The sequence below is a fragment of the Tachysurus vachellii genome, chromosome 9 (genome assembly GCF_030014155.1).
Source record: "Tachysurus vachellii isolate PV-2020 chromosome 9, HZAU_Pvac_v1, whole genome shotgun sequence".
Classification (NCBI taxonomy): domain Eukaryota; kingdom Metazoa; phylum Chordata; class Actinopteri; order Siluriformes; family Bagridae; genus Tachysurus; species Tachysurus vachellii.
The window spans coordinates 26414164-26433473 of record NC_083468.1 but is presented as its reverse complement, the minus strand read 5'-3'; the positions used below and the strand labels follow the sequence as shown (position 1 = coordinate 26433473).

Sequence of the window (19310 nt, the reverse complement as noted above, 5' to 3'; positions counted from 1 at the left end):
TCATCCGATTCCGTCTCACAGATCTGCTGATTTACTGAACTGCAGTTTAATCAGAGCGATAACGAGCATTTCATCCTCTGAATCTGTGTCTTACATCAAAGACCAGACTGACAGAAGATCTGTACAGCGTCTCTGTGTGGAGATCAGACGTGAACTAAAAACTGCTATCAGATTCAGACTTTAGTCTCACAGAAGTCTCTGAAATGACTTTCTCTACTCTTCACACTAACTCTGAGAGACTTAATCACCTTCACCGTGCTGCTGTTACTCCGAACAACGTTAAAACCAGACTGTGAAACAGAGGAACGGTGTTTATTTAGTGTTGGATTAAAAGCTCTCAGGTTTAAAATGAGTAAAAATAAAAACAGAGTGTTGAGCAGCGCAGAGCTGCGACGCAGGAACAACAATCAGGAACCATCCAGTTATGAGGAGGAAACACCATGGACCTGCTTTTCTCCTGGTAACCAGACATTATTCTGGTAAAAACAGCTTTCTCACAAACACCTTCTCTTAATACTGAGATGTTTTTTATCATCATCATCATCATCATCATCATCATCATCATCATCATCATAATAATGTGATTTATTTGATCTAAAAATAAGATGCAGTTTTGTTTTTTCTGTACGTTAGAAACTTACCGGCTGATTCCATCAAACGATGCTTCACGGCAGATACTGCCACTGTCTGTGTTCAAGCCTCGCTGGAGGAGAGAGAGAGAGAGAGAGAGAGAGAGAGAGAGAGAGAGAGAGAGAGAGAGAGAGAGAGGGAATGAGAGAGAGAGAGAGAGAGAGAGAGAGAGAGAGAGAGAGAGAGAGAGAGAGAGAGAGAGAGAGAGAGAGAGAGAGAGAGACAGAGAGAGAGAGAGAGAGAGAGAGAGAGAGAGAGAAAGAGGGAATGAGAGACTCTCAAGGCTACGTTGAAGTGCCTCATTATCCAAACCCATTATTGCTGTTCAAAAGCCTTCAATTGAACACAATCTGTGTGATCAGACGGAGAAAAGGATCGTTCCCTCGTTCGTTGCGAGCGAGACGGAGACGACGGAGCAGAGACGCTGATGTGGACGGTGCAGAATGACGGTTTAGTGGTAAATTGGAGCTATTGGTGTTAGAAAGCTGTGGAAATGTAGGGCCTTGAGACAGCCGGAGGTTTGTAGGTCACATCCATTTCATGAAAGTGGACATCAATCTTCTCGAGTGAGAATAAAGCTTATTGTAGAGGGGTTTAGTGTGTGTGTGTGTGTGTGTGTGTGTGTGTGTGTGTTTTACTGAGACACATCACAGTAAAGGAGAAACCTGTTAAAGCAGGAAATCTGGATGAAAGTGTGGTGAGAAAGCGCTCTGCTCTGTTCAGCTCCGTTCTGCTCCGTAAGAGGAAAATAATCAGCAGTGCAGCAGATCCAGTGCTGTGACCTCACTAAAGTTCATCATCTTCATTAAACAACACTTTAATCCAGGGCTGAAATAATAAACTGTTTCATGCTAAATCTGTCATCTGTCACTGCAAGCGCTCGCTAACACTTTAAGCTAGTTTCTACTGTCTAAACTAAACAACAGCTAAAACGTCAGACTGATTTACTCTCTGATTTTTAATCGTCTTGACGACGATACCGAGATATTTTTTCTCGTCTGAAGCCGTCGCTGGACTAGAAATAAATCTGGACGCTGCTGTAGTCGGTGGAACATCAGCGTGCAATTTAAAGCTCGGTGTCTTGTGCCACAAAATAGAAGAATAAAATGGAGGAATTTACCAGCGTCAGGAGGACAGACGGTTTCATGTTGGTCAGGATCTCAGCAATCTGTGGACACACATGAGGTTCACATGAGGTCAAAGTTCAAGCAGAAGATTCTGGAAACTCTGGAGTGCTACTTAATGTAAATGCTCAGGTCCACCATGCAGTTTCTCCTTCTGCTGGCTGGAACGTGTTTTAGGAGCCCTGGCCCCTGCTAAAATCTGATTGGCCCCTGATTGGCCCCCGTTCCATCAATCGTCAACGAGAAGAACAACCGGAGAATTTTTCACAACGATCACAGATGCAATTCCACACCCAAACAATTAGTGGCACTGATTAGGAAAAAGTCTAAAATGGAACAGATTAGATTGAACAGATGAGAGGATCAGAGCTGGTGATCACACACTCAGGTCCTAAACTCCAGGACGTCCTTCTGCACGTCGTGAAGCAGCAAACAGAAGAGCAGCTCGGCCTTTAAAAGCAAACGGAGCCTCCGGCGGCTCTTCATGTGGAGTTAATAATAAATCCACACAGAACACCAGATTAATGTAAGATGGAGCCCTGATGATGTACTTAATGTCCCGAACACAAACAAATTACAAACACGTGGGGAACAATAGGAACGCCGCGACTCTCTGACGCGTTTAAAGGAGGAATAGATCGATCAAGGGGGGAAAAGACGGATAGAACCAACCAGAATAAAAGTGTTTTTGGAGCTGAGATGTTTTTGGAGCGAGATCTTTACATCTAAGAACTTTAATCCGTTATCTATTCACACACTGGTGTCGTGTCGTCCTTGGCGTTAAGGACAGAACTTCCAGTCTAATTCTCCAGTTAACGACTGACGCAGAAACGAGGGAAAACTGACAGATCTGGAGCCCTTGTGATGTGATACGTGGCGCTCGGCTAAACGCCGCCTCGGGCTGAGCTTGACCAAGGAGAAAGCACAGAGTCAGAGCCAAATCGCTCAGAAATCAGAGCTGCCTGTATAAAACCAAGGAGGTCTCATCCACAGGGAGTCTCAACCAGTTCTGTTTAAAATGACTTTTAATATCTCAGCATAAAATCTCAACAAGAACAAGAATCAACGTCACTGAACGTCTTGCTGTTTATTGATAATCAAATTTAATGTCATGAAAAATGTTAATCTGCAGAAGCCACAACGAATAAATCACGCTCGGGGCAATGAGAAAGGAGGCGTGGCCTCTGTGTCTGTCAGGGTGAGTAAAGGAGAAAGGAGGTGTGGCCTCTGTGTCTGTCAGAGTGAGTAATGGAGAAAGGAGGCGTGGCCTCTGTGTCTGTCAGAGTGAGTAAGGGAGAAAGGAGGCGTGGCCTCTGTGTCTGTCAATGTGAGTAAAGGAGAAAGGAGGCGTGGCCTCTGTGTCTGTCAGGGTGAGTAAAGGAGAAAGGAGGCGTGGCCTCTGTGTCTGTCAGAGTGAGTAAGGGAGAAAGGAGGCGTGGCCTCTGTGTCTGTCAGAGTGAGTAAGGGAGAAAGGAGGTGTGGCCTCTGTCTGTCAGGGTGAGTAAGGGAGAAAGGAGGCGTGGCCTCTGTGTCTGTCAGAGTGAGTAAGGGAGAAAGGAGGCGTGGCCTCTGTGTCTGTCAGGGTAAGTAGGGGAGAAGGGAGGCGTGGCCTCTGTGTCTGTCAGAGTAAGTAAGGGAGAAAGGAGGTGTGGCCTCTGTCTGTCAGGGTGAGTAAGGGAGAAAGGAGGCATGGCCTCTGTGTCTGTCAGGGTGAGTAAGGGAGAAAGGAGGCGTGGCCTCTGTGTCTGTCAGAGTGAGTAAGGGAGAAAGGAGGCGTGGCCTCTGTGTCTGTCAGGGTGAGGAAAGGAGAAAGGAGGCGTGGCCTCTGTGTCTGTCAGAGTAAGTAAGGGAGAAAGGAGGTGTGGCCTCTGTCTGTCAGGGTGAGTAAGGGAGAAAGGAGGCATGGCCTCTGTGTCTGTCAGAGTGAGTAAGGGAGAAAGGAGGCGTGGCCTCTGTGTCTGTCAGGGTAAATAAGGGAGAAGGGAGGCGTGGCCTCTGTGTCTGTCAGGGTGAGTAAGGGAGAAAGGAGGCGTGGCCTCTGTGTCTGTCAGGGTGAGTAAAGGAGAAAGGAGGCGTGGCCTCTGTGTCTGTCAGGGTGAGTAAAGGAGAAAGGAGGCGTGGCCTCTGTGTCTGTCAGAGTGAGTAAAGGAGAAAGGAGGCGTGGCCTCTGTGTCTGTCAGAGTGAGAAAGGGAGAAAGGAGGCGTGGCCTCTGTGTCTGTCAGGGTGAGTAAAGGAGAAAGGAGGCGTGGCCTCTGTGTCTGTCAGGGTGAGTAAAGGAGAAAGGAGGCGTGGCCTTTGTGTCTGTCAGGGTGAGTCTGTGTGTGTGTGTGTGTGTGTGTGTGTGTGTGTGTGTGTTTTCAAATTTTTATTAACTATTTTTAAACTTAATGATTTGGAAAAATGTAATATTTACATGTCTCTCCAACTCAGTGCTAAAATAAACTGTTAATTTGTGGACTGTTAATATGAATTAACGATAAACAGAACAGACTGACATGTGTTAATGAAGACTGCACACACACTCCAACACACTATACACACACACACACACACACACACACACACACAGAGGGAGAGAGAAATAGAGAGAAAGAATAACAGGTAGAAAAAGTTTGTGCTAGAGAGTGAATTACACAGTGTGTGTGTGTGTGTATGTGTGAGAGAGAGATAAACCCTGACTCCAGCAGGACACTGCCTACAGAATTAAACAGTGTTGTCTGTAATCCAGCAATCTGACAATAACTAACACTATTTTATTGATCACAGAAGGACATTTTATACTTTCTGTCTATTTATAGTTACATTAATCAGAAAAATGTTTTATTGTCACTTATACTGCAGCAGCTATAAACGAGTGTAACGTTCCCTCGCTCAGCTCATCATGCCTAAACTATACTGAAGTAATCAAATCCTCTCTGTTAGATCAAATGAATGACTACGCTGTTGTCATGGTAACATTAAACGTCATCAGTATAAAACGTCGGTAGATGCTCAGGACTTTAAAAAGGATGTTAAAATGAAACAGAACCACGTATCAGTTGTTTTTCAGGTGTGATGAAATAATCTAAGAAGAGGAGGAGGAGGATGAAGATGACGACCCAAATGAGTTATAAATATAGAAGCTAAAAATACAGAGAATCAGGAGCACGTTTACATGGTGGAGAGGAAAAGGAATAAAAGAGCTCTGGTCACCTTTACGCTCAAGAACGACAGGAACGAGAGATCGTGAGTCTGAACTCATCACAGCGCAGTGAGACAGACAGCAGAGCGAGACTGAAAAGACAAGACATGATCCCAGCTTGAGTTTACACACATCACATCATGACACACAGAGAGAGAGAGAGAGAGAGAGAGAGAGAGAGAGAGAGAGAGAGAGAGAGAGAGAGAGAGAGAGAGAGTACAACAAAGAAAGAAAGTAGATGTGGAGTGCCACACACACACACATCACATACACACAAACACACACACACACATCACATACACACAAACACACACACACATCACACACATCACATACACATAACACACATACACATCACACATACATACACACAAACACACACACAAACTACACATACATACACACAAACACACACACACACACACACAGACCACACAGACATACACACAAACACACACACAAACCACACATACATACACACAAACACACAAACACTCACACACAAACACACACACATACATACACACACACGGCTGATTTACATTCACACAGCAGCTGTATTGATCACAAAGCGCAGCATGATGGCTCGAGCACAGTTCAGAAACACTGGAGCACAGCAGGAGCCTCAGTCATTCAACCACACAAACATACACACACGCACACACACACACCACATACACGCACAGCTTGACCTGCAGGTCAAACAGACGAGCGCCTTTACGTTCTCTCTATAAAACATCTCACAGTCTGAAGATTCCTCCTGAAGTGCTCTTCATCCACACAGAGTCACATCATCAGAGAACATCAGAAACCTCACAAGGCCTCGTTTAACAACACGGTGTGTAAGCAGTGAAGGAACTACAGCATGAACATGTGGCATAAAACTGATGTGTGGCGTGATCATAAACGTGACAAGTTAACGCAGCGTGTACGGTGTGATAGAGACACTGCAGACATACAATAAAACAAGAATGCATGTGAAATATGGTGTGTGTGTGTGTGTGTGTGTGTGTGGTGTGTGTGTGTGTGTGTGTGTGTGTGTCAGTACGTAGTGTGAGTGTGATGGGGTGAGTGTGAGGAGGCATGGGGTGTGTGTGGCAGTGTGTGTGTGTGTGTGTGTGAAAGGGTGTGGTGTGTGTGTAAAGAGGTGTACTGTGTGGGTGTGTGACAGTGTGTGGTGTGTGTGACTGGGCATGGCTAGAGTGTGGGGGCGTGGTCAAATTTTGACAGGAATTTTTTGAATGTTTTAAAACCCATGAGCTAAGAAACAGACACATACCATACTGAATGTGTGTGCGTGAGTGTGTGTGTGTGTGCGTGTGTGTGTGAGTGTGTGTATGCATGTGTGTGTGTGTGCGTGTGTGTGTGAGTGTGTGTGTGCGTGTGTGTGTGTGTGTGTGTGCGTGTGTGTGTGTGACTGTGTGTGCGTGTGCGAGTGTGTGTATACGTGTGTGTGTGTGCGTGTGTGTGTGTCTGTGCGTGTGTGTGTGTGAGTGTGTGAGTGTGTGTGTGTGCGTGTGTGTATACGTGTGTGTGTGTGCGTGTGTGTGTGTCTGTGCGTGTGTGTGTGTGTGAGTGTGTGAGTGTGTGTGTGAGTGTGTGTGTGCGTGAGTGTGTGTGTGTGTGTGCGCGTGTGTGTGTGTGCGGGTGTGTGTGTGTGAGTGCGTGCGTGTGCGTGTGTGTGTGTGCGTGTGTGTGTGAGTGTGTGTGTGTGCGTGTGCGTGTGTGTTTGTTTATGACAGCTCATGCTGTGACCTGCCCCAGGCGTATACACTGAACACTGAGGAAGTGACAGAGTTGTGACTTCCTGTCAGCGAGCTGCTAACAGCCGACTCTTCATTAACATTCCCGCTGTGTGGTGTCAGGAGCCGAGGTCACGAGAACGTCTCTCAGCCGGACGGATCACGATCAGACTCGAGCACACACACACACACACCTCTCTGTCACACTTTATTTAAAACTTTCATTTCATCTCTGTGTCATAAAGATGGTGACGTTTCTTTCTAGCCGCTGATGAGTGCTGGCTTCTGATTGGTCAGGAGGTGTTGATTAGTTTTCTATAGTGGCTTTATGGTCATGTTCTCGTTAGCGTTTCTATAGTAACGGCTCCTTCACGGGGTCTCAGATGTGATCCTGATTACATTTATACACGTGTACTTCACACGAACGCGGTGAGCCGAATCGATCTGACCTCGAACATGGCCGTCGCGCCCACTTCCTGCACCACGGGGTAACGATGATGAGTCCAGTCACAACCTTCAGGTTAGAGCAGAGAAGAAGAAACCTTCATACAGTAAAGTCTGGTAGAAAACACTCACATCACAGGTGTAGTGCACTTCATCCACTGCGTATTTCTCCTTGAAGTGTTCAGGTGGGTGGATCCTGTGGAAACACAAACACAAACCATCATCATCATCATCATCATCATCATCATCATCATCAGACGATACCGAATCGCACTCTGGGCTCTCGGGTCTTCTCTCAGAGAAAACCATCCAGCAGCTTCTCAGGTGGAAGTGAGTCGAATTACAGCGAGTTATTTCACACATGAAGCAGTTTAAATTTGGGCGGACATTAAATTCTCTGCCCCCCAGCAACAGATTTGAACCTGTCCATGACTTCATCTGTGGCTCTACGGCTCCAGAAACGCTTGCAGCAGCATCACCTCACTTCAGCTCATCTCTCACCCAAAAACATCCACACTGGGAACAAGGGATGAACTGATACCATGATATCCATGGATCCTGAAACTGACTAGCAGCATTTAGTATCCCACTAAACCTTAAACAACCAGCAATAAAATATTTGGCTTAGACAAATTCAGAGGTCACATTTCAAGTCATGTTCAACTGCAAATGTGACTTTCACTTTCACACCCTTTCCTGTTCGCTAAATGGGTTTTGATGATCGGTCCTGTCGCTGCTTTAGCGTAGTTATCACGGGTACCTGCGTTGCTATAGCAACAGATCTGAGCGTAGAGCGCCGAGGCTGAGCTGCTTTCCGAATCGTGTGTAAATCGTGTACAATTTCAATTCATGACGTTAAACTGAGAAATAAAATAAAGTGCTCAGGCGGGGTTGAAATGTGAGTGGGATGTCATGCAGTGACTCACTTTCCCATCCAGGTGGCGTAGCTTTCAGGAAGTTTGGGCACAAAGAGGACGGATCTGCCCGAGTCGACGTCGATGGCACCATAGCAGTCGGCCTCGGTCACTCCGAACGTCCAGTGGAAGAAGGACTCCTGTAGGTTAGGTCAAGACAAGAATCACACACTGCTCACGCACATACTCTCACGCACACTCTCTCACGCACTCTCTCTCACGCACACTCTCTCACGCACACTCTCTCACGCACACTCTCGCAGGCACACTCTCGCACGCATGCACACACACTCTCGCACGCACACTCTCACACGCACACTCTCTCGCACGCACACTCTCTCGCACGCACCCACACACACTCTTGCACGCACCCTCTTGCACGCACCCTCTCTCACGCACACTCTTGCACGCACCCTCTTGCACGCACCCTCTCTCACGCACACTCTTGCACGCACCCTCTCGCACGCACACTCTCTCACACACCCACACACACAATTTCTAACATTTAAATCAGCTCCATTTAGTCTTTAGATTAAACTCTGACAGAAAAGGACAGTGTGATCTTTGAATCCCAGGTGTTACAATTTAAATCCAAACAATCGGCTTGAACGATTTCTCAGATCAAATCTTTTGGTGCTCGTGATTCGACTTTTCTTTATTTCCCCAATCAGTTAGTTTCCATTTATTTCCCAAAAATGAAGGACTGCGGTTTCCTCCTATTCTGTCACTCTTTCATTAAACGAGTAGAGAGACTTTATGAAGAGAAATAAAGCTTAGAAGGAAATAGCACAGACGTATGTACAGTAGCTAACTGTTAGTCCTTTAGCCAATCAGCATGGAGGAGCACAGCTGGCCAATCAGAGTTGAGACTAGCCCTGAGGTTATAATGAGTGTTCATTAATATATTTACTCAGTCCACTCTGCCCAGTCTGGTTATTATTCCAGCTTTTTATTGTGAACTAATAACCACGCCCAGCTCCACTTCAGACCCCAGACTGTTCTGCTTTAATCCCGAAGGTCAGCGCAGGTGCACAGGATCAGATATCTGTCCTGTTTATGGAGATCTTAATCAGAAACACGAGCTCACATCAGCAGGTCTGATTTCTCCTCTCGCACCCTGTTAATGTTTCAGAAGCAATTACACTGAACCGAGTGAGGAGCGTTTCACTGTGTGCTGGTCTGAGGAGCTCGCGGCCTTCAGTCTGACTGCGTTCTCCTGTTTCCTCGGTGAGAAACACAGACCTGAAACAAGGTCAGTGTTTATGCCATGAGGAACCCAACAAAGGATAGAAGGAGCAGGTGGTGTGTGGTATGAGTGTATTGGGGTGTGTGTGTGTGCGCGTGTGTGTTTGCATCTGTGTGACTGTGTGTGACTGTGTGTGTGTGTGACTGTGTGTGTGTGACTGTGTGTGTGCATCTGTGTGTGTGTGTGTGACTGCGTGTGTGTGGCTGTGTGTGTGTGTGTGGCTGTGTGTGCGTGCGTGTGCGACTGTGTGTGTGTGGCTGTGTGCGCGTGCGTGTGACTGTGTGTGTGTGTGTGACTGTGTGTGTGTGCGTGGCTGTTTGTGCGTCTGTGTGCGTGTGTGTGTGTGTGACTGTGTGTGCGTGTGTGTGTGCGTGTGTGTCTGTGTGTGTGTGTGCGCGTGTGAGTGTGTGCATCTGTGTGACTATGTGTGTGTGCGTGTGACTGTGTGTGCGCGTGTGTGCGTGTGTGTCTGTGTGTGTGTGCGCGTGTGAGTGTGTGCATCTGTGTGACTATGTGTGTGTGCGTGTGACTGTGTGTGTGTGTGCGTGTGACTGTGTGTGCGTGTGACTGTGTGTGCGTGTGACTATGTGTGCGTGTGTGTGTGCGTGTGTGCATGTGTGTGTGCATGTGTGTGTGCGTGTGTGCATGTGTGTGTGCGTGTCTGTGTGTGTGCGGCGTGTGCCTGTGTGTGTGCGCCTGTGTGTGACTGCGAGTGTGTGTGTCTGTGTGTGTGTTTGCGCGTGTGAGAGTGTGTGTGGCTGTGTGTGACTGCGACTATGTGTCTGTGTGTGTGTGTGCATCTGTGTGTGTGTGCTTGTGTGTATGTTGGTTAAGTTTTAGTCGACTGTGATGTTTACAGATTACAGCTCCATTTCCCCGCCTCTAAAATCTAGGCCACGCCCCCTACTCATGTCTGACGCACAGAAAAGGTACGATGTTTTTAAAGCAGCACAGAGTCTGGTCTATTCTGGGTCTGTACGAGACTCTGAGTGATTAATGATACAGAGAATTTTCTGTCACCTGTCTGAAGAGCTGGTCCGTGTCAGTGCAGTATCTCTGCTTCTGCTCTCCTCCCTGCAGCACAACCACACTGTTGGGCTGAAGAGACTCTTGGGATCTTAGAGACTCACAAAGACGATGGCGGTTCTCTGTGAACAGAGCAGCAGACACCCTGAGAGTGTCCTTCCCCAACCAGTACACTGCCTTCCTGCAAAACACACACACACACACACACACACACACACACACACACACGAGTTCAGGTCTTTGTCACATACAACAGTAACTACCTCTGAACACAACACACACAAACACACACACACACACAAGTTCAGGTCTTTGTTTGTGACATATAACAGTAACTACCTCCGAACACAACACACACACACAAACACACACACCCACAAACACACACACACACACACCCACACACACACACAAACATTACACATGGCCAATAAACCTAATTCTGATTCTAGACATATAGAGGTCTATAGGCATTGTGTGTGTATAATCTGTGTGTGTAATGTGTATGATGACTGATGTGTGTGTGATGAAGTGTGTGTGTAATGTGTATGTAATGTGTGTGATGATGTGTGGTTAATGTGTGAGTGTGATGACTGATGTGTGTGATGAGGTGTGTGTGTGTAATGCGTGTGTAATGTGTGTGATGACTGATGTGTGGTTAATGTGTGAGTGTGATGACTGATGTGTGTGATGAGGTGTGTGTGTGTAATGCATGTGTAATGAAGTGTGTGTGTGTAATGCGTGTGTAATGTGTGTGATGACTGATGTGTGGTTAATGTGTGAGTGTGATGACTGATGTGTGTGATGAGGTGTGTGTGTGTGTAATGCATGTGTAATGAAGTGTGTGTGATGAGGTGTGTGTGTAATGCGTGTGTAATGAAGTGTGTGTGATGAGGTGTCTGTGTAATGCGTGTGTAATGTGTGTGATGACTGATGTGTGGTTAATGTGTGAGTGTGATGACTGATGTGTGTGATGAGGTGTGTGTGTGTGTAATGCATGTGTAATGAAGTGTGTGTGATGAGGTGTGTGTGTGTAATGCGTGTGTAATGAAGTGTGTGTGATGAGGTGTGTGTGTAATGCGTGTGTAATGTGTGTGATGACTGATGTGTGGTTAATGTGTGAGTGTGATGACTGATGTGTGTGATGAGGTGTGTGTGTGTGTAATGCATGTGTAATTAAGTGTGTGTGATGAGGTGTGTGTGTAATGAGTGTGTGATGAAGTGTGTACAGAAATATATAAGAATCTACTGGGTGAAGTTTTCCGTACAGAAAAACACTTCTGCTTGTTCAAATGTTGTTTTAAAAATCCTGATTACAGCAAAAAAACACACGTAGCAACCTGTGACACAAAAGTCCTGATAATGTAATAAACATGAACATGTTCCTGCTTCACGTGTCTTTCTGTGGTGGAGAAAAATGTTCACACGAGAAAAAGGGAAGAAAGCTCACGAGCCTGTCGCTCGGTGTGTGTTAATCCTCACGTACAGCATTTTTAATGTATAATTTTATCACATCTGCCACATCAGTCTGGACCCTGGACTCAGAGCACAGACAAAGTGCTGATGTTTTATTGCAGGTGTGATGATTATCGTTAGAACCTTTACAGCTCACTTTAGACCTTATCAGTGTCAGGACACATAATCAGCCAGAAGACCCTGAAGTGCAGGCTAAAGAGTAAACTACTGCGTGATCTCAGTCATCAAGACGTGAACTTTGAACATCCAAAGAGCAAGCAGAAAAAAAAATAAGTGTTAAGTAAGAAAAAAAGGTTCAGCAACATTAGAAAAACGTTGTTTAGAATTAAACCTGTTTCTACATTATTAAGAACAAAGATTCAGAAAACATTCTAATTATTTTACATCATTATTAAATTGGGAGCAATAATAATAATAATAATAATAATAATAATAATAATAATAATAATAATAAAAATAATGGTAGTAGTAATAATACTAATAATACTAATTTTATAATAATAGTATTTATAATAATAATAATAATAATAATAATAATAATAATAATAATAATAATAAAAAGCTTCCTGCAGAAACGTCTAAATTCTCATTATATTTATAAACCCCATAAATAAACAGGAAAGATTTGAATTATTTACAAAGATTAACATAAAAAAAGAGTTATTGTGAAATAAATATAAACTTTATTTCCACAGACAGCACAAGTTTGTACAGAGTCCCAGAGAGCAGCAGCTTTACTCACCCTCCTGCTGCAGCCATGTTGATCAGCAACAACACACACAGTCACGTGACCGGATCAGCTGACAGTGTGCGCGTGTTTCCGGTTTTACACACCACTGCTCCTTCTCTTTAGATTACCTAAACACTGTTTTGGTTCTCAGTACTAGAGTCAGTACTAGAGTCAGTACTAGAGTCAGTACTGGAGTCTGTACTAGAGTCAGTACTCTAAGAACCAGCGGTTAGAACATTAACTCATGAACCGGAGCGCTGAATAAAACACGATTCGAAAGCGTGCGCGTGCCGCGACGTCATCACTCCGCGCCGCAAATCTTTCCACTTTGATTTTTAATCTAATAAATTATTCATAAAAATAATAAACACACAAACTGGGATTATTTATGTACATATAATATTACTATTTACTTTACTTCGTACAGACATCATCGTTTAATCAGCGCTAGTCAAGATACGGAAATCAAAGTGAAAGTAAAACAATCACAATAAAGTAAAGAAAAAGAAAAAGAAAATAAATACAACAACAACAACAACAATAATAATAATAACAATAATAACAACAACAATAATAATAATAATACTAATAATAATAATAATAATCTCTGCTGAAGCTTGAAGCCTCAATGCAGAAACGTCTAAACTCTTAAATTTACTAAAACTGTTAAAATAAAAGAACAAAGCTGATTCAAAAAGAAAAATACACGTTTATTTTACTTTCTGATAGTAACAGCATGCTCCTAAGTTTATTATAATGTGTATTGATTACTCATTTTACTCACTCACTCACTCACTCACTCACTCATCTTCTACCGCTTATCCGAACTACCTCGGGTCACGGGGAGCCTGTGCCTATCTCAGGCGTCATCGGGCATCAAGGCAGGATACACCCTGGACGGAGTGCCAACCCATCACAGGGCACACACACACACTCTCATTCACTCACACACTCACACACTACGGACAATTTTCCAGAGATGCCAATCAACCTACCATGCATGTCTTTGGACCGGGGGAGGAAACCGGAGTACCCGGAGGAAACCCCCGAGGCACGGGGAGAACATGCAAACTCCACACACACAAGGTGGAGGCGGGAATCGAGCCCCCAACCCTGGAGGTGTGAGGCGAACGTGCTAACCACTAAGCCACCGTGCCCCCTATTACACATTTCAATTTGATTTAATTTTATTATTAATAAAAGGCATCTACTTTATATCCTTTATTTATTCATAATTAGTTTTAATGTTGTGAAACATTTGCGAAGCAGTTTAGTGTCTGTTATCATTAGTGTCGCTGTAGTTATAATCATCGGCGTCTGTTAATGTGCTGCATTTTATTACATAAATGTTATTGGTTTAAAAATAACAGCTAATTAACAGGAACTTTCTAATCTAAGATTAATAAATAAATGATTTAAAGAAAGTGTTAGTTTACAAAGAGAAAAGAAAGATTTGTGAAAGGAGTCTCCAGGGTCAGCACCCGGGCCGGTTCCATTAGGGTGAACTGCTACAAATAATCAGTGACAGTGGATCCAACACCTACACCAGTTCTCCCATTACTAATATTTACAAAATTCCACAGAGCCCTAACTCGTTCACACACAAACTTAACTACACTAAAGAGACTCTTGACTTAAGAGCGCTTTTTTTTCTTTTTCAAGCTGTGTTTTACCCACCAGCATACTAATGGTTTCCCCTGTTGCTTCTGTGCACGATGGTAGCTGGATGCATGGTGCATGCTTTGAGCTCGAGGATGTAAGTGTGACGAACTGACAGTAGCATCGGCGAGTGGCAAAAACCTATTCTGTGCTGTTGGGGCGGGGTGTTTTTTTATGTGTGTGTGGGGTTGCTACAGACAGATCTTTGTCCATTGTCTGTAGGCTGCCCGACAATCAGAAATTAGAAACCATGCTGGTATTTTCTGTGTTATCGTTAAAAAAAGAAAGGAATAAAATTGATGTTTTGCCCGCTGCTGCCCCCGGCCTAGGTTAGCACTTCACAACAAAAAGCTTTCAGTTTTCCATCACCTTTAGATATTTACACTTCATGCAGACCCCAGGAGCGTGGCTTAGTCTCAGCAGGTGAGGGGAGCGTCGTCCGTCTTGTCTTCCATGGATTTTGCAGTACAAGGAACCGGCGAGGAGCAGTTTTCTTTCGTGCTTGTGTCACACTGTTTATATATAAACATGAATAAAAAACAGGAACTAACTGATGTGTGTACTGTAGATATGTGTAGAGATCCTGTGCGTCTGTACTCTAAGTTACGCCACATGAGATTTATTAAAAAAACGAACAAAACACTACATAGCGACAATCACTAGCTGTTTAACCCTACTCGCACTACGTGGAGCTGAATGAATCCAATGACTCCGTAATGAAAGGAACGAAAATTCTATTTCATTTCTATTAGAAGTAGGAGAAATTAATAGGATTGTTTAATAACAAACAATGTGATTGCTGTTACAATAGGTTTCGATTATTTATTATTTTTTTAAGTGCAGACTTTACTGCTAACTGAATCACATTCCTGTAGCTAATATCGATTTTACATCTTAAGCTATATTCGTGTGTGTGTTTGTGTGTGTGTGTGTGTGTGTGTGTGTGTTAGAATTAAGAGAAAACAGATAGACTTCCTGTTTCATAAAAATGCACAAGATTGCATGAGGATCTGCCGAGGCGTTTGTTAGTCATGTTTCACTGGTAGTGTGACAAGCAGGGGCACAGATAAAAGGTGACATTTCAGAAGTGTGCCTGGTGTATATCTTAGTTAAAATGCAAGGCCATGCATCTTGTTTTCTTTCTTCTCATCTCCATCTATTAAGTGCTGCTCATGCAGAAGACAAGGTGGTGGAGGAACAAACCAGGAAAATTAGATTTGCCACTTTATTGGTCCACAATTCTTTGGAACATGGCTAAAAATGATCCACGCTTGACAAGCAGACTAACCCAGGAGAGTCATTTTCCCTCCATGTCATTACATAAACTTATTTTTTCAGCCCCTTGAGGAAATTAAGAGAGCCCATCCACGGCAACATAAAGTGCTTCTGAAGACAATCTATTGTTTTATTACTTTGCTTTATATCATTTAATCAATGTGATGTGTACCAGGTTCAGCTTCAGTTCCCTGATGCTCTTATAGATTTCATCAGCACCTTCACACACAGTCAAGCGCGTTGACTCTTAAAGACACACAGTAAGGCCGAAAATATAGACTCAGGCCAAAAAGAAAGACAAATGATCACATGAACATAGATGAAGAAACATATATGTCATATTACTTTTTATGTTAGGTCTTGTGCTAATTTTGTTTATCACCGTTAATGAAACGTCGGTTTTCTGGTTTCTTTATTTCAGTGGTTTCAATTCCAACTGCATCATTGATCATTTTGCATTTCAACACTAATCCCATCTTGACCTCTGTTTAGATAATGAAACTCCAAGATGTGCATACAAAGCCCCTACTTAGCTAGAACAAACACCCCAGGCTAGGGGGATGAAGCCCCTCCTTGCCCAGTAGAAGCCCCGCCCCCCCAATACTGAGCAGAAAAAGCAACTCTTTGACCAAATAAAGCCCCAGGCTGGATGGATGAAGGCCCTGCTTGCCCAGGCTGAGCCTCCACTTGCCCTGTAGAACTGTTGGTCAGCCAGATGTAGTCCCGTCCATCCAGCTATAAAGCCCCATGTTGAACCAGATGAAGTCCCAGACCGGACAGGCAAGGTCTCTGCTAGGTTAAAGCCCCTACTCAACCAAACAAACCCCAGACTTGGTAAATGAATCACATTCTTGCCCAGACTAACCCCCTGCCTGCCTAGTAGAAGCCCCTGCATGGCCAGACCAAGCCTCTGCTTGCTGAAATGACGCCACAGACCGGTGATGAATACTCAGACTGGATAGCCAGAGCCTATGTTTGATCCATTAAAGCCTATGTCCAGACAGACCACGCCCTCTTTTGGCCAACCAAAACCCGTCCTTCATTTGTCCACTCCTTAGTCTGGTTCTGCACCTTCTAAGTTAGAACATTGCTTTTTCTGTGTATTCAGGCTCTCGCCAGCTCTTTATTCATCGGTTATCATTTGATAAGTACATAGTCAGTTTTTTTAAATCCAAATGTATATATATGTAAATAATCCTATAGATAATGTGCAGCAGTTTTGTTGCCAGTGTGATGATCACAGTGAAGAGAAACACTGCTGTATTTTTATCATTTTGTGGTTGTGGTGCTCTGCTAATGGACCACCTGCCCGATCCGTGGTCCATTAGCTAACACACATCCCTCTATTTTTTATGGCGAAGAAATGGCTGAGAAAGAGAGAAAGAGAGAGAGAGAGAGAGAGAGAGAGAGAGAGAGAGAGAGAGAGCGATGGGATGAGAGTGCTTTTAGCTTTACTCCACGTGGCTGTGGTTGAGCTTTCATCTTGATAAAGCCCCACTTTTTCTCTTTCTCCTCCTCAGTGTATTCAGCACCTGCAGCTCCACCTCAGCCCACATTCAGCATCAAAGTTCCACTCAAAGAGGGAGAGAGAAATAGATGGATGTATGGATGGATGGATGGAAGTCAGAGATAGTGAGTCATAGATAGAAATAGACAGAGATGGAAAGGGAGAGAGAAATGGTTGAATATATACTGGTCACAAATATGGCTTTGTTATGCCTGGGGGATTGGGGTGGGGGTGTTGGGCGTACAGGGGGTCAGGGATTTGTTTATTCTCATGTGTTTTTAAAATAGAAAGAAAGACATTGGGATGAGCAAGAGAAAGAGAAGTATGTGGAGCAAGATGTCATGTCAAATCACAAAGTCTCAGATGGAACACTAACAGCTTTTACTGACCGGGATACGTGTCCCAGTCGATGGCGAACGACATCATACGCACACAACGCGACTCTGCTAGCTTTATCAATACGCAGAATAAAACACTTCAGGTTGTGCTGCTGTTCCATTGTGGATTGTTTTACTGTAATAGCAGCCTCAAGTGTTTTATTCCTTCTGTAGATAAATCCTGGTTTCAGCTCATTTCCTCATCCGGAATGTGGAGATGGAAAAAACTGACAGGTTTGTTGTTTCGTCAATCCAGCATCCGAGCATTATAAAATTCATTCATTCATTCATTTTCTACCACTTATCAGAACTACCTCGGGTCACGGGGAGCCTGTGCCTATCTCAGGCGTCATCGGGCATCAAGGCAGGATACACCCTGGACGGAGTGCCAACCCATCGCAGGGCACACACACACACTCTCATTCACTCACACAATCACACACTACGGACAATTTTCCAGAGATGCCAAGCAACCTACCATGTATGTCTTTGGACCGGGGGAGGAAACCGGAGTACCCGGAGGAAACCCCCGAGGCACGGGGAGAACATGCAAACTCCACACACACAAGGCGGAGGCGGGAATCGAACCCCCAACTAAGCCACCGTGACCCCGCATTATAAAATTAAATTCAGGAAAATAATTTCAAAGAGAAATCCTCGAGAGCGTGAGCTGCACCCGACCTGCAGCCGGCGGCGTGACGAGCCGAGTGGCACGACGACAACTAACCCGGTCTTTAGATTCTTACTGGGAAATTCGCCTCGCTCTGTGGGTTCTTGGTCTCAACTCATTTCTTGGCTTTAAAGCATTTTAGTGTAACCCAAACCCCAAGCAAGGCCAGCATGGCTCCAAGGATTTGAAACCTTAGATGTGTGGCGCAGAGGGGATTAAAAACTCTCCCACTGCTGCATTCAGGAGTCTGATCCACTGATCTGGCCTGAGTCTACAGGAAGAGACTAACGATAGCACCCATAGGAGAGCAGCAGAACAACAGCTTCTCTGTTCCACTGTGTGTGTGTGTGTGTGGGTGTGTGTGTGTGTGTGAAAAGAAAGAAGAGAAATATGAGTGCGTATCTTAAATAAAAAGACTTCCAGACAGACTCTTAGTGGATGTGGAAAGTTTTGAAATGTTCAGCTTGATATTCAACACGTTCTATGAATGTTATTAAAACAACCTTCCGGCAATGTTCTGAAAACATTTAGTGTAATCCACAAAAGCTGCTGTTATAGAAACCGTTATTGTGTCTCGCTGTTATTCGGTCGCTCCAAGGGTTTTTTTTTTATTATTATTATTGTTCTGGATAAAATGCATGACGGACGAAGTTTATTTCAGACACTAAATCGTGTTCTCACAGCCAGATGTTCACTTGTTCTTTTCACACCAGATGTTATCAGCATCAGCATGAGCACCGTGTCACTGTCTATATCTCTGACATCCCATAATAATGCTCAGAAGGCTCACCCTAGGTCAGGGTAACGTTAACTCCTTCAGACGTGGCTGATAAACGAGGCACCGAGCTGTAATACAAAGCCTTTCTCAGTGAACCTTCCAGCTGATACACAAGAGTTCATCAGGAGTTTAATGTTTTTATCATCGACACTGAAACTCGTCGTCTGAAAGATGAGTAACTCAAAGTCTTTTATTATATCTTTCTCTCCGTATGTCTCAGTTCTCTCTATCGCTCTCTTCATTTCTTTTCATTACACACATGAAATACTCGTAACTGTTTGAAGGAGCGCTCTATATCGGTCACACACAGTATACAATATATTTACAGTATACACACACACACACACACACACACACACACAATACAGTCTCTCTTTATCTCACACACACACACACACACACAATACAGTCTCTCATTATCTCACACACACACACACACACACACACACACACACACACACACACACACAATACAGTCTCTCTTTATTTCACACACACACACACACACACAATACAGTCTCTCATTATCT

The 19310-nt window shown here is 44.2% G+C and overlaps 2 protein-coding genes across 2 annotated transcripts in view; both read right to left on the bottom strand.

The window, feature by feature from the left end:
• pepd (peptidase D) overlaps positions 1-12674 on the bottom strand; it is a 57084-nt gene extending 44410 nt beyond the window's left edge. The window contains exons 1-6 of the mRNA XM_060878386.1: positions 12527-12674; positions 10303-10489; positions 8049-8176; positions 7255-7318; positions 1751-1798; positions 642-703 (exon numbers count right to left, since the gene is read on the bottom strand). Coding sequence (XP_060734369.1) covers positions 642-703; positions 1751-1798; positions 7255-7318; positions 8049-8176; positions 10303-10489; positions 12527-12543 — 506 coding nt within the window. The 5' untranslated portion in view covers positions 12544-12674. The remainder of the gene's footprint in view (positions 1-641; positions 704-1750; positions 1799-7254; positions 7319-8048; positions 8177-10302; positions 10490-12526) is intronic.
• Positions 1-19310, bottom strand: part of LOC132851483 (general transcription factor II-I repeat domain-containing protein 2-like) — a 172075-nt gene that overhangs the window by 47178 nt on the left and 105587 nt on the right. The window lies entirely within an intron of this gene.